The sequence below is a fragment of the Entelurus aequoreus genome, linkage group LG21 (genome assembly GCF_033978785.1).
Source record: "Entelurus aequoreus isolate RoL-2023_Sb linkage group LG21, RoL_Eaeq_v1.1, whole genome shotgun sequence".
In the NCBI taxonomy this organism is placed as follows: domain Eukaryota; kingdom Metazoa; phylum Chordata; class Actinopteri; order Syngnathiformes; family Syngnathidae; genus Entelurus; species Entelurus aequoreus.
Window position 1 is genome coordinate 30,950,490 of NC_084751.1, and position 16,603 is coordinate 30,967,092.

Genomic DNA, 16,603 nt, shown 5'->3' on the forward strand with positions numbered 1-16,603 from the left:
TATATATATATATATATATATATATATATATATATATATATATATATATACAGTATATTATTACACTAAATAAATACATAAATAATATTTATTGCGTTGAAAGGGTTAATTGCATTATTTTTGTTAATAAATTAGTGCTTAATTGGTCTCAAAATAATGCTGACATAATATCGTTTATCGGCAGTAATTTGGAGGATCAGCAAAATTTATTATCGGCCTAGGTCTACTCATCCATCAAAATCAGTTGGCGGGGCTAACAGTCTAGTCCAATGGTTGCTTTTGTCTGAAGTCTGGAAGTCTCTTAAAACTACGAAGGATATACTAGTACTTTTTCACTGTCCCATTTACTCTCTGTAAAGCACCAGTTCCATTGGCAGCAAAACAGGCCCATAGCATAATACTACCGCCACCATGCTTGACGGTAGGAATTGGTGTTCCTGGGATTAAAGGCCTCACCTTTTGGATTTGGGGGTTAAATCACCAAAAATGATTCCCGGGCGCGGCTACGCTGCTGCCCACTGCTCCCCTCACCTCCCAGGGGGTGATCAAGGGGATGGGTCAAATGCAGAGGACAAATTTCACCACACCTAGTGTGTGTGTGTGACAATCATTGGTACTTTAACTTTAATTTAACTTAACCTTTTCTCCTCCAAACATATTGCTGGGTATTGTGGCAAAACAGCTCAATTTTTGTTTCATCTGACCACAGAACTTTCCTCCAGAAGGTCTTATCTTTGTCCATGTGATGTCAGATGAAACACAAATTGAGCTGTTTGTCCACAATACAAAGCTTTTTTCTAATCAAACTAATCGATTCATCGTTGTTGCCCTAATAATTAGCATATCTGTGTGGCTTATTAGCTTCTAGTCTCTTCCTGGCTTAAAAACCTTTTAGCCGATGAAATGCTTCGGCAAACTGAATAAGAATGATTGTGATTGGTGGATCGTTGCCACAGTGTGTTTCAAGTATGCCTGAAATGAAATGACAATGCATTGAGTTCATTTGACTTTTGTCGCAGTGATCTGCAATGTGACTCTTTATAAATGAAGTTGATATTGCATACATGCTCAAATGATGCGGCTCTAGTCCAATGTTGCCTTACCATTTACTGTTTTCACAGTGGGATTTATTATCTATTTGCAGTTCACCGAGGAGAAGTTGGGCCAGGCTGAGAAGACAGAGTTGGATCCTCACCTAGAGAACCTGCTTTCTCGAGCTGACTGCACTAAGAACTGGACCGAAAAGATCTTGCGACAAACAGAGGTTCTCCTGCAGCCAAATCCAAGTAAGGCCTTTCATAGTTTTCAGAGCAAAAACACTTACAGTCGCTATCAAAAGTTTACATACACCTGTAAAGAACATAATGTCATGGCTGTCTTGAGTTTCCAATACTTTCTACAACTCTTATTTTTTTTGTGATAGAGTGATTGGAGCACATACTTATGTGGGCTCTGTACCGAGGATGTCGTTGTGGCTTGTACAGCCCTTTGAGACACTTGTGATTTAGGGCTATATAAATAAACATTGATTGATTGATTGATACTTGTTGGTCACAAAAAACATTCATGAAGTATGGTTCTTTAATTAATTTACTATGGGTCTACTGAAAATGTGACCAAATCTGCTGGGTCAATACATACAGCAATGTAAAATATTTGGTTACATGTCCCTTGGCAAGTTTCACTGCAATAAGGCGCTTTTGGTAGCCATCCACAAGCTTCTGGCAAGCTTCTGGTTGAATTTTTGACCACTCCTCTTGACAAAATTGGTGCAGTTTAGCTAAATGTGTTGGTTTTCTAATATGGATTTGTTTCTTCAGCATTGTCCACACATTTAAGGCAGGACTCTGGGAAGGCCATTCTAAAACCTTAATTTTAGCCTGATTTAGCCATTCCTTTACCACTTTTGACGTGTGTTTGGGGTCATTGTCCTGTTGGAACACCCAACTTCGCCCAAGACCCAACCTCCGATGATTTTAGGTTGTCCTGAAGAATTTGGAGGTAATCCTCCTTTTTCATTGTCTCATTTAAAGCACCAGTTCCATTGGCAGCAAAACCGACCCAGAGCACAATACTGCCACCACCATGCTTGACGGTAGGAATGGTGTTCCTGGGATTAAAGGCTTCACCTTTTCTGCTCCAAACATATTGCTGGGTATTGTGGCCAAACAGCTACATTTTTGTTTCATCTGACCACAGAACTTTCCTCCAGAAGGTCTTCTCTTTGTCCATGTGATGTTGGATGAAACAAAAAATGAGCTGTTTGGCCACAATACCCAGCAATATGTTTGGAGGAGAAAAGGTGAGGCCTTTAATCCCAGGAACACCATACCTACCGTCAAGCATGGTGATGGTAGTATTATGCTCTGGGCCTGTTTTGCTGGGTCTTGGGCGCAGTTGGGTGTTCCAACAGGACAATGACCCCAAACACATGTCAATAGTGGTACAAGAATTAAGGTTTTAGAATGGCCTTCCCAAAGTCCTGACATAAACGTGTGGACAATGCTGAAGAAACAAGTCCATGTCATAAAACCAACAAATTTAGCTGAACTGCACCAATTTTGTCAATAGGAGTGGTCAAAAATTCAACCAGAAGCTTGTGGATGGCTACCAAAAGCGCCTTATTGCAGTGAAACTTACCAAGGGACATGTAACCAAATATTCACATTGCTGTATGTATACTTTTGACCCAGCAGATTTGGTCACATTTTCAGTAGACCCATAATAAATTCATAAAGAACCAAACTTCATGAATGTTTTTGTGACCAACAAGTATGTGCTCCAATCACTCTATCACAAAAAAATAAGAATTGTAGAAATTATTGGAAACTCAAGACAGCCATGACATTATGTTCTTTACAGGTGTATGTAAACTTTTGATCACGACTGTATACTTTTTACTTATACTATTACTTAAGAGAACTGTGCCTTCAGTTAAATTCGCAAAAAATTATAGTCACATCCCATGATAAGCATTGATCAAGTATGATGATAAAAGGCTGTTTTTCAATGTTTAAGTAGTTTACGAGCTCAATCGGTTCTATGATCTACCTTGTAACTCAAAACATTGAAATCAGCAACACCTATTAAAAATTAATGAAAACATGTACAATGAACCGAATTTACCAAAGAGGGTTGCCTGGTCAATAAGGCGGGATAAAATTGATACTCCCAGTTACTGTATGCTGTCTCCCACAGTCAGAGTAGTAGGGTAGAAAAGTGGAAGCTTTTCAGGTGATGTGCTGGGAGGTTTACTATCACACTAAGCTGGGACGCAGCGGGACTGGAGACACCGCTGGTTCGGAGCGACAGACTGCTGGATACCCGAACCTGCTTCAGGTGTGCACACTGAGCTATGGGCAAAGCAGTGAGCCTCAGCAGCGCCAACGGAGGACCACTGCTTATGGTTTGGTTTCCAATGGTTGGAAAACAAAGTTATTTTGATCTCCCGCTATAAGCATTTGCCAGGAAATAGGACCAGATGTTTTTTTGGCCGGATTTTATGGAGTTCACTGTAGCATTTGCAATGCCAGCTAGCGGCGGGGAAGCTTGTAACTCAAAATTGTGCTCGCAACTTAAAGGCCTACTGAAATGAATTTTTTAAATTTAAACGGGGATAGCAGATCCATTCTATGTGTCATACTTGAACATTTCGCGATATTGCCATATTTTTGCTGAAAGGATTTAGTAGAGAACATCAACGATAAAGTTCGCAACTTTGGTCGCTGATAAAAAAAAGCCTTGCCTGTACCGGAAGTAGCGTGACGTCGCAGGTTGAAAGGCTCCTCACATTTCCCCATTGTTTACACCAGCAGCGAGAGCGCTTCGGACCGAGAAAGCGACGATTACCCCATTAATTTGAGCCAGGATGAAAGATTTGTGGATGAGGAACGTGAGAGTGAAGGACGAGGGTGCAGTGCAGGACGTATGTTTTTTCGCTCTGACCGTAACTTAGGTACAAGGGCTCATTGGATTCCACACTTTCTCCTTTTTCTATTGTGGATCACGGATTTGTATTTTAAACCACCTCGGATACTATATCCTCTTGAAAATGAGAGTCCAGAACGCGAAATGGACATTCACAGTGACTTTTATCTCCACGACAATACATCGGTGAAGCACTTTAGCTACGGAGCTAACGTGATAGCATCGGGCTTAACTGCAGATAAATAAACCCCTGACTGGAAAATAGACAGAAAATCAACAATACCATTAAACCATGGACCTGTAACTACACTGTTAATGCTTTCCAGCCTGGCGAAGCTTAACAATGCTGTTGCTAACGACGCCATTGAAGCTAACTTAGCAACGGGACCTCACAGAGCTATGCTAAAATCATTAGCCATCCACCTACGCCAGCCAGCCCTCATCTGCTCATCAACAATCCCTGCTCACCTGCGTTCCAGCGGTCGACGGAGCGACGAAGGACTTCACCCGATCATCGATGCGGTCGGCGGCTAGCGTCGGATAGCGCGTCTGCTATCCAAGTCAAAGTCCTCCTGGTTGTGTTGCTGCAGCCAGCCGCTAATACACCGTTTCCACCTACAGCTTTCTTCTTTGCAGTCTTCATTGTTCATTAAACAAATTGCAAAAGATTCACCAACACAGATGTCCAGAATACTGTGAAATTTTGCGATGAAAACAGACCATTTTGTATTCGATACAATAGTGTCCGAATACTTCCGTTTCAACGATTGACGTCACGCGCAAACGTCATCATACATAGACGTTTTCAACCGGAAGTTTCGCAGGAAATTTAAAATTGCACTTTATAAGTTATCCCGGCCGTATTGGCATGTGTTGCAATGTTAAGATTTCATCATTGATATATAAACTATCAGACTGCATGGTCGGTAGTAGTGGGTTTAAGTAGGACTTTAAAAAAAAAAGCATAACAAAAAGCAGAGAGCCAGCTCGTATCTCAAAGTACTTGTAAGTTGGGGTATCATTGAATCGATGTACAATGAATGTATGTATGAGGCATTATATGCATTATATATTTGTTGTGCTTCTGATTGAACAAAATGAGTGTCACAGCCAGTGAATGTGTTTTTGTGTGGACAAAGATTGTTGAACACCGGATTCAATCCCCTAAATCAGATCGTCAAAGAGTGGATTTGAGTAACCATTTTGTAATCATCTACATCTTCCTACATGGATGACACAGCTGTATGTCAGGAATGAGCAAGATATTGACTCATGAATCCATCTCACTGCAATCGATTAAAGAAGAGAGGAAATACGATCACAACGGAAGGTTTAGCTTCTAGAAGGCAAGCTGACTGACGCAGATCAGAGGCCTGTGCTACTTAGCAGGATTTCATTGTATCCAGATAACTTGGAGGCCTAACTCAAAGCTGACTCACTTCTGGATGAGTCGCCATGATAACCAATGCAGGAGGGCTTAACCTGCTTCAGGGCGGGTCATGTTCTGGATAAGGGATTAGATTTTATAAAAGCATGCCCTTCTCACAAATCAAATCAGATTTTTTTGAACAAATGGAACATATTTTTTCTACATGTTGGATGAAGGAACGTTTGTGTGAAAGTTTGCATGGAACTTGTCGCGTTTGCTTGGATTTCTCAGAGGACTTCGGCTGACATCCCAAACACCAGGATAAAAGTCTTGTTGCAGAAGTTGCATGAATTCTACGCGGGCGCGTGTCTTGCCAGAACACAGGCTCCGATTTAATAGCAAGCGGCAACAAATGCGTTGTCTATCCACAGTGTGAAAACACTTCTAAGATGAACTAAGTTTCTTCCAGGTACCATTATCGCTGAAGGACTAGAGGAAAAGGAATGGTTATGCATGCTAGACACATACACCGAGCAGGTCGACCCTAGAAGCTAACTGCTAAACTTTTCTTATTCTTACAAAATCATTTGTGGGTTTTTTGTGTTGTTTACAAACACAGGGAGTAAGTCTTTGAATAAAGTAAGGCTTTGAGGGCAAAACCCAAATTATTTAAACAGCCAATAGTAGTTTTTGCTTTTGTTTAGTTATCGTGCACTAGCCACTTTATTTAAAAACATGTATGTAGCATTCAATACTACACATTTGATACATCACCTGATTTACAACAATTCTACATTTAGTAAGATAAGCTTCATTAAAATGTGTTATTGTGTTTACTTTATATACGTTACAGGCTATAAAACCTTTTCAGTTCTATAATGTATTGTCAACATATTGGATCTGGACTTCAAATCATATCGGATCGTAGGTAAAAAAAACAAAACCAAACTTATCAGGATCAGAGATCCTTATTTTAAGCATACAGCAGCACCCTGAGTCAAGAGATCAGCTCCGTACTGCCATTTACAAAACCCAAAACCAGTGAAGTTGGCACGATGTGTAAATCGTAAATAAAAACAGAATACAATGATTTGCAAATCCTTTTCAACCTATATTCAATTGAATACACTGCCAAGACAAGATACTTAACGTTCAAACTGGTAAACTTTGTTAGTTCTTGCAAGTATTAGGTCATTTAGAATTTAAAGCTTGCAACATGTTTCAAAAAAGCTGGCAAAGGTGGCAAAAAAGACTGAGAAAGTTGAGGAATGCTCATCAAACACTTATTTGGAACATCCTACAGGTGAACAGGCTAATTGGGAACAGGTGGGTGCCATGATTAGGTATAAAAGCAGCTTCCATGAAATGCTCAGTCATTCACAAACAAGGATGGGGCGAGGGTCACCACTTTGTAAACAAATGCGTGAGCAAATTGTCGAACAGTCTAAGAACAACATTTCTCAACGAGCTATTGCAAGGAATTTAGGGATTTCACCATCCTATTGCAAGTATTTTAGGGATTTTACCATCTAAGATCAAAAGAGAATCTGGAGAAATCACTGCACGTAACATTGAATGACCGTGACCTTGGATCCCTCAGGCAGTACTGCATCAAAAAGCGAAATCAGTGTGTAAAGGATATCACCACATGGGCTCAGGAACACTATAGAAAGCCACTGTCAGTGACTACAGTTCGTCGATACATTTGTAAGTGCAAGTTAAAACTCTACTATGCAAAGCGAAAGCCACTTATTAACAACACCCAGAAACGCAGCCAGCTTCGCTAGGCCCAAGCTCATCTAAGATGGGCTGATTAAGTGTAAAAGTGTTCTGTGGTCTGACGAGTCCACAATTCAAATTGTTTTTGGAAACTGTGGACGTCGTGTCCTCCGGACCAAAGAGGAAAAGAAGCACCTAGATTATTATAGGCGCAAAGTTCAAAAGCCAGCATCTGTGATGGTATGGGGGTGTATTAGTGCCCAAGGCATGGGTAACTTGCACATCTGTGAAGGCACCATTAATGCCGAAAATTACATACAGGTTTTGGAGCAACATATGTTGCCATGCAAGCAACGTCTTTCAATGGACGCCCCTGCTTATTTAAGCAAGACAATGCCAAGCCACATTCTGCACGTGTTACAATAGCGTGGCTTCATAGTGAAAGAGTGCGGGTACTAGACTGGCCTGCCTGTAGTCCAGACCTGTCCCCCATTGAAATTGTGTGCCGCATTATGAAGCGTAAAATACGACAACGGAGACCCCGGACTGTTGAACAACTTAAGCTGTACATCAAGCAAGAATAGGAAAGAATTCCACCTGAAAAGCTTAAAAAATTGGTCTTCTCATATCTTGTCTTTGCAGTCTATTCAATTGAATTTAAGTTAAAAAGGATTGGCAAATAATTGTATTCTGTTTTTATTTACGATTTACACAACATGCCAACTTCACTGGTTTTGGGTTTTGTATAAGGCAGTGAAGATCATCACATTCATTAGATGGAAATTAGTCAGCCTTGCGGATATGTCATCAGTGATTTTGTTTGAAAGAGGTCAGTATGAATAAGAGTTCCCACCTTTTGGCGGGCCAAACGAAATGACTATGCAAGCCAAATTTGGGCACCACCATTTAGAACAATGATGGCGACAAAAACTGATGTCAAACGCGAAACGCCACTCCTCCGACTTCTTATAATATGAGTTATCACTCGTGAGCCGAAAGAAGCATTTCCTGATGAACACAGTTTGGTGCTTCACAGTCAAATGACACAACAGCTATATCGATCAGCTGTTTTTTGGGGACACATTTATCAAGGGACACAGTATCACTCCTTGTGTTTCTTAAAGCATCGGTGCTTCCGTATCGTTTGACCCATCGCTATTACATGTACATGCATCAAAGCAATGCAAGGAGGAAACACGTGTCACTTTGGTAGCATTGTCCGACCATTATTGTTAACCTATCACTGTATTCTTTTCACCCTCCATGCTTCAGTTGACCACACTGGTAAGTTCTGGCATTTTAGATGACATGCAGTCTATCCAAGCAACTACTTTAGTGCTTAATCAACAGAAACCCTGCTGACTTTTTTCTCAAACCTTTTTTACGCCATAAGATTTCCACTTTTTACTGTATTCTTGTTACCCTAAAAAGTTGTGTCCTTTGAAGTTTTTAACATAAGACATTTTATTATCCATCCATCCATCCATTTTACCTTATGTACTTTCAGTGTGGCTATAATACTTTTTTTAAAAAAATCAAATAAATAGTAGGGCCTTACCATGTTTCTGTGTTGGTCATAGTTTTGTGGGGAAAACATCTAGTTGCAGATATGAATCTGATGATCACTGTGACTGTGTCGCAAGTCTCGTACTTCTGTACTTACACGGCAAAATGCAAACAAATAATGCACTCAAAACGACCATTGTCAATATTCCCCATTTCAGCTACATAGCGGAAGGGGATAGACTAACTTGAAATAATTGCGGCTGAGAAGCGACCCATAGTGGTGGGAAGTAGTTAACAGAAGAAAAATAAAAGTGAATATTTTATTTCTGTGAAGTATGCAACGACAGTAATCAATTTGGACCAGCATTATACTGTGACATTTTGCACAATCAGCAATCAAACACGCATATCTATTTAAGTGTACTGAAGGGAGTATACAAATTGAGACACAGCCACTGTCTTTTCAGATTATATTCACACCTGTTGGTCAGGCGCATCACGTGTATCACTCAGCTTCCTGTTCAGCCAGAACGATTGTTGTTTCATTTGTATTGTCATTGTACTTGTGTGAAATCATTCAGTTATTGGAGATGGAACCATTCTGCAAGTTTTCCTCTTGACATGGTCGGTTTCATGATTTGCGCAGGTGCTCGAATAGAGGAGTTCATATATGACAAGCTGGAGAAAAAGCTTCCTTCCAGGTCAACCAATGCAGAGCTGCTTGGCCAGTACATGCTGGATGCTTCCCGTGATTTTGGTCAAGAGACGCCATACGGTAAGTAAAGTTGCTACTGGCATAACCACTATTGCCAAAAATTCCAACTTTGCATAAATATCTTGACAAATAGGTGAATTGCTTTCTGTAAAAGAATGAGGAAGGAATGTTAGCCAGCTTGAAAAATGTCTCAACCATAAGCGCTGTGGAAGAGCCCAAAATTATTATTTTTTTCATTTATGCAATGTAACAGGTTTTCACGGTTTGAAGGCTTATAGCATATAGTTTGTCATATCATTATATCATATCAGGCACGCTGACAACTCTTTGTATGTCAGTGAATGGTGCTGTGGTACAGTAAGGACCTGATTTACTAAAGGTTTGTATGTACTAAAACACGTGCAAACCTGATAGTACACGCAAAGCCGATGTGAGTGAGGAGTGCTTGTGCTGCAAAGACAGACGATGTGTGCATGTCAACATATTTGGACGGTCAGAAATAAAACAATATTAGACATATCGTCTATTCATCAACATAATTGTATAATTTCATAGCTGCTGGATGACTTAAGAGGCTGATTAAAACACATTCCATTTATGCGTTTTGGTGTCATACAAAACATTTTTTGATGACGTTCGTTTTTTCAAATAGGATATATCCTATATGACAAAAACTTCTTGAAATATACATTATTTGCGTCTTGCGCACAGTAATGTGGCCTGCCTCCCAACCATGCACCTTCAGAGGCATTGGCGTTGTTAGGCCTATTTTAGGGGGGTTCAAGCCCCCCTAAAATGTTCTTAAGCCCCCCTAAATAATTTGGTGTTTTTACAAATACATAAATGATAAATAAATGCCAACATATTCATTGTAAAGTGGCCCGAATATGAGTTTAAATAAATAATCATATAACCTGTCATTATTCACTCAGTTTCCCCTCACTTCATAGTGTAAAGTAGAGAGCCCCTTTAGTGCGTCGGTATCCAATCCATTCCACTTGTTTATATAGAAAATGCCCACATCACTCAAAATCCAGTCCGCATTTTCTCTGCGACCTTGCTTGCGGTTCTTCAGGTGTACGAAGCACATTGCACACAGCACTGCAGAACAAGAACCTTGTGTCTGCAATTGTAAATAATTTAGTTTTTAAGTTTTGTGTTTCTTGTAGAATCTATATAAAGTAATATACATTAGCCTATTGTTAAAAACAACATCATTAAATATATTTGTTTTATTGTATTGTTACATTAATAGCTGTTGTATTATTATAGGATGGCTTGTTAAACATTTCATAGGATTTTCAGAGGGTAGAAAAACCAAGATATTTAATGTAAAATGAATAAATACATAAAAAGAAAAAGAAAAAAAATGGTTAAAAGCCATCTTCCTGGGGAGCATTTAATTTCGTCCCGTGCATTTTTTTTACCGTCCCCGGGACGACGGGACTGCATTAATCTCAGCCCTGGAAATTATATTTTATTGTTTGCATTATTTGTTTCAGCATTGCACTTTGAAGATGGTCCCTCAGGTCTTTGACAGCTTTGGCTCTTTTTCAGATCAGCAGACTAAGTCTTTTTTTATTTACAGTATATATAAATGTTTTGTCATTTCTATTCATACTTCCATATATATTTAATTTCCTTAACGGCTTGTCATAATATATATATATATATATATATATATATATATATATATATATATATATATATATATATATATATATATATATATATATATATATATATATATATATATATATATATATATATATATATATATATATATATATATACACAAGCCAAATTATCCCGATCCAGATATTATTTTATTCAAGTAATTAAGTAATATTTCCAGGGCTTGAATTTACAACCATTTTAGTCACATATGTGCCCAAAATGTAATCTGTGCAACTTCAAAATATTTGGGAACAAACAATTATTGTATTGTGAGCGAAAGTGGTGGCATTAGCTATGTTGTGAATGAATAACATAGAGGCTAATGCCATGACTTTTATTGTGTTTCAGTGTATCTTGAAGGATCATGCAAGTAATTTTCTTGTTGATGCTGTAAACAAAATGTCACTGTGCAAACCCATGTTTGTTGTTGTACTGAACACAGATTGAAACTAAACCGACTGAAATAGTAATAATAACAATGAATAATTTCTAAGTCTTTGTTAGCCGTTTGTGAAGTTTTGTGCTCTTGCGCTACGTTCGCTCGCATCCTGCATCTCTTGGGGGCTAAGCCCCCCCTGTCCTTAAAAGCTAGTGACGCCCCTGTTCAGAGGTAAAAAAAATTGAAGAAAAAAATTGTGCCCACATAAAGTGGTATATGTCTCTGCATGTTTGAAAACATAGCGAAACGCCACAGGTAGGAGCATTATCACATGAATGTGCAGTAAATGAGAGTATATCTGTGGTGATGCCTGTATCGTACAAGCAAAATCCTCATTTAAATAAGGTGGCCTGCACCACTATTCAATTTCACTCAGTATTAGTACATCAAACGCAACACACTTACGAACAGCACACGCAGATTGAACCCGCTATTTAGCGCAAGGTATTTAGATCCTAGTTAATGAGGCCATAAGTGTCACTATGTTGTGACTGAAAGGAACATTAGTTTGAGTTTTGTCTGAGAGCCCATATAAAATGATTTGTATTGCTTTATTTATGACAATTTGTAACAAAAATGAAAATCCCCATTTTATTTTACCCAATTTCCTGGGAAATGTCCCCATATTATTAAATGCAAATGTTGACAGGTATGAATGCAGGTAATGCAATCTACCCCGCATATAAAGTCCTCTAAAAAACATCCATAAACATCTGATCTGTTTAATACACATGCTGTAAGTCTCTAGGTAATGTACTAACAGGCACATTTCTGATAACGTGTAATATTTCCAATATTTTGCTCAAGTTAAGCAATTATTACGTAACTTCTTTCCTGGGCGCATTGATTTCACACAATGCAAATTAATTGTAGCGTTCGTTGCTATGCGCTATGTGAAATCAATATCAACAACACAGAGAGCCCTTTTTGTGTTTGCAAACACCAATGGCCAACTTTGTGAGAGCTTTGGAGCGTTCTCATGTAGCACTATTGTGAAACATTTCCAATAAGAGCATCAAAACAGTGACGTACGATGTCCACCTTCACTGGGATGTCGACTGATGGGATGGTTGTATCTTTCAGCTCTTGTGCTCTCCTTGAGCTGCAACATTAAAAATAGTCCTCACTTCTCAGAGAAACAAAAATGCTTCCCAGCAATGTTGTGATCGTCTTACGCTGTGTCCCATTGGCTGAGAGCCATATGGTATTAAGATTGTAATGTGTGGATTTTGAAAGTTGACCAACTTCTCGGCTTGGTGCCACAACTTTATACAATACAGGTGAGATGTAGGATTTATAACCTAGCATTACTTTTACTAACTTAAAGGCAATTCACTCATAATGAAACAACTCATCATAGCGCCAGTCTTTGGATATACTATTCTGTTTCTTCTAGGCAGTACCTTGATCACAGTAGGAGAATACCAGAAAAGACTTGGATCAGCTGAGAGAGAGTTCCTTCAAACCTCCGCCACAACGTTCCTCACTCCATTACGCAACTTCTTGGAAGGAGACTGGAAGACTATATCAGTAAGTATGACTTATTCCGCCACCATTATTAGCAAGCGTTTAATTTATGGCATGTGTTGCTTGGTTGCCGGATTTGTTGTCAAGACTCAATTTCCCCTTTCTTTGCAGAAAGAGAGGCGACTATTGGAGAATCGAAGGCTTGATCTCGACATCTGCAAAGCACGCTTGAAAAAAGCCAAGCAGGCGGAGGCCAAAGCAGCAGTGAGTTTTATTTAGTTAAGGGAGATTCAAACATTGGATATCCTGACTCTGAGACAGACATGCTTACCACTAGGCCACCTTGTGTGTTTTTTACTAATACACAACTCAATATGTCCTGGTCCATAAATGAGGGCATTTCGATGACAAATTGGTCTGGTAATACCGACACTTGTTGCAGTATTGTTAACTTTGTCATTATCCATCCTATTTGGGTCCCAAATCAACCTTAAGAAAGTCAATGACTTCACTATAAAAGTGGGTGACATTGTTATCACCAGGAAAGATGAGGTCACCTACCTAGGTTCCATTCTAGAGGCTAATCTTTCCTGTGATAAAATGGCAACCAAGGTAATCAAAAAGGTCAACCAACGAACAAGATTTCTCTACAGAATCTCCTCTCTGGTCAACAAAAGCACCATGAAGATTCTAGCGGGAACTCTCATTCAACCCTTTTTCGTTTACGCATGCACCTCCTGGTACCCTAGCACCTCCAAAACCCTCACATCCAGACTCCAAACATCCCAGAACTAGCTAGTCAGGTTACTTCTAGACCTCCACCCCAGATCACACCTCACTCCTACCCACTTCTCCAAAGTGGGCTGGCTCAGGGTGGAGGACAGAGTAAAACAACTTGCACTGAGCCTAGTCTATAAAATTCGCTACACCTCCCTGATACCGAAGTACATGTCAAACTACTTCCATAACGTAAATGACCGCCATAACCACAACACCAGGGGGAGCTCCACAAACCACATTAAACCCAGATTCCAATCTAACAAAGGTCTTAACTCATTCTCCTTCTATGCCACATCAATATGGAATGCACTCCCAACAGGTGTAAAAGAAATTGCATCTCTATCGTCCTTCAAAACCACACTAAAACAACACCTCTGGGCAACTACAACCCTAGACTAACACCCTCCCCCCACCACATCCCACCTCCCCAGATTGTAAATAATCAAATGTATATAATCAAATGTATATACTTGTTCTTATGCTTTCTGAACTCACTATGTTCACTGCTCGCTGTACATATCCTACGAAGTCAGACCTACACTGTTTCAATGTCCATTTCTCAGATGATATAATTGTTAATGGCTGAAGTGCTGATATCAACCAAACATGCAGTGGTTGCGGGGTTAACGTCTACAATATTTATTTCTGTTTAGAGGTTTGAACCGAAAGTACAAGTGCCGTTTCGTACTCTAGTCGTCCGTAGCGTTTTTACTCGTATAGATTCTTCATTCATCACTCCAAGCAAGTCTTACAGCATAACTTAAACAATTCTTACTTACTAAACTGTCCCATGTGTGATGTCTGTTGGAGTGTTTTCACGCATATTTGTACGTGCCATCGTAATGTAACCAAGCTAGTGCAGTTAGCATTAGCTAATATGCTAACACGTTTACGAGTGTCTGTGTTAGTATTACCGGTAATAATTTACAATGGCATTCTTACTGTATTGTTTCTGTTTACAAATTCCTCAGTAAATTCACCAAAACGTCACCGGGGAGCTATTGAGTCTGTTTAGCTGATTGGAGAGCTAGGTTCCGCAACTAGTGGGTCCATGACGATGACTTCTGTTTTGTTTGCTCAGCCGTTTTCCCGCCGTGTTACAGGCACTGTTTGGAAACAATTAAGGTATGTAGATAAACATTTAAAGAATCTTTCTGAGTAAATAACTCATTTTACAAGGTATATATCTGCAGCTCATAGTCCGGTGCGTCTAAGACAGGGGTGTCCAAACTTTTTCCACTGAGGGCCGCACACTGAAAAATCAAAGCAAGCGGGGGCCATTTTGATATTTTTTTATTTTAAAAACCAATACAATATATGTATAAAAAATATACATTTAGGCCTCCACTCAGGCTTGATCCCGGAGACCCCAAAGGGTTTTGGTCAAAAAAATATTAAAAATGTGTCATTATTCAGTATTATTATTTTTATTATTATTCAAGTCTTAAATCTCTCGATTAACATTAGGTCTATCTGTCAATATAAATCTCTAGATTAACATTAGGTCTATCTGTCAATATAAAGTTTTTAAAGATGTAAGTCGTATGTGCTTTTTGTCAAAGAAAACCCTGTTTTTTTATGGGAAAAACACAAAATATGCAATATTTTCACCCAATAAAATTTTTAAGTGGAATATTTCAGATTATATAATAATTGGTGCCTTAAAAAGGTCAATAACTCATAACACCATTGATTTTAATTAATTATTATTTTTTGAGCGATGACACTTAAAAACAAATCACACAAAAATTATTGGGGAACCAAAAGGGTCCTACTCATAAAGTGTTAAAAAATAAATTATAAATTTTTTTTACGGTTTACTTTTAACACAATTACCTCGAGATCTACTTCAGATCTATCCGTCAATTATAAATTGTATTGTTGTTTATGTTTTTTGTTTGTTTGTTTTAGGCCCTTCTTTGAAAAAAAACAAAACAGCTAAATTTTGTATATGGCAAACACAAAATATGCAACGTTTTCCCAAAAAAATATCTCAAAGTGCAATATTTAATGTGACGTAATTGGAGCCTTGGATAGGTCAATAATTAATAAGAACATTGATTTTGATTCATTATTATTTTTTAAAGAAAGAAACAGCCTGCATGGCAGCTTTGTGTTATTAGAGTAAACATTGCATCATTTTCTTGTTACATTTCACCTGTTTGGCCTTTCATACCACTTTTTAGGTTTTCAATTGTTTTAATCGTATTTTAAAATGGGCCGTGGGGCCGTTAAAAAATGACCTGCGGGCCGCAAATGGCCCCCGGGCCGCACTTTGAACATCCCTGGTCTAATATATGGAAATATTTTAATTTAGTAGGCGCGGCTTATATACCAGTGTGCTAGTCTGGTAAATATGGTAAAAAAATATACACTAATGGATGAAAACAAACTGCAGTAGGTTAGAAATAAAACCTTAAATATCACCCATTGTGCTTATATCTCTGGACAAAATAAATATACAACCAATTGATAGTTTTGGTTAAGTCTATATGTCGACGTCAGTCAGCCAACAGGTGAAACGGGTTCAACTGTATCATCTTCAGTATGAAAGTGTGTTAAGTGCTACAAAACATGAAACCTGTAGTCAGATAACAATACTTTGATAATGAAGGTAAATGTCTTAAGTACTGGTAACACCTTAAAAGTATATTGGATTGGGATACAATAACCGGGGAACAACACTGATGTGGTTGCTGGTTGAACTTGCTGAGATTCTAAAGCTGTCTTGTCCGCATCAAAAGTAACGTGCCACGTTACATCAGTTGTATCGGTAACGGCGTTGTAGCGTGTATAAAAGTAATTAAATAAATTACTCGTTACTAGAAAATCTCCAGCGTTAGCAACGTCGGGTGATGAGGGAGCATTTGAAGCATGGGTATGTCGGGCATCTGGAGGATGCAGTCTCAGACTCGCCTTGGTAAGATAGTTGGCTTGTTAGCTAGCTAGGTAACAACAGAGAGATGAAGTTGTGTGAACTATCATTTCAGCCTAAATCTGCCAG

General features: G+C 38.8%; 1 protein-coding gene across 2 annotated transcripts in view; it reads left to right on the plus strand.

Moving 5' to 3' along the window:
* Positions 1 to 16,603, plus strand: part of LOC133638645 (endophilin-B2-like) — a 65,808-nt gene that overhangs the window by 23,087 nt on the left and 26,118 nt on the right. For both annotated transcript variants that reach the window (XM_062031451.1, XM_062031452.1), the window contains exons 2-5: positions 1,145 to 1,286; positions 9,168 to 9,296; positions 12,749 to 12,882; positions 12,991 to 13,083. In XM_062031451.1, the coding sequence (XP_061887435.1) occupies positions 1,145 to 1,286; positions 9,168 to 9,296; positions 12,749 to 12,882; positions 12,991 to 13,083 (498 nt within the window). The remainder of the gene's footprint in view (positions 1 to 1,144; positions 1,287 to 9,167; positions 9,297 to 12,748; positions 12,883 to 12,990; positions 13,084 to 16,603) is intronic.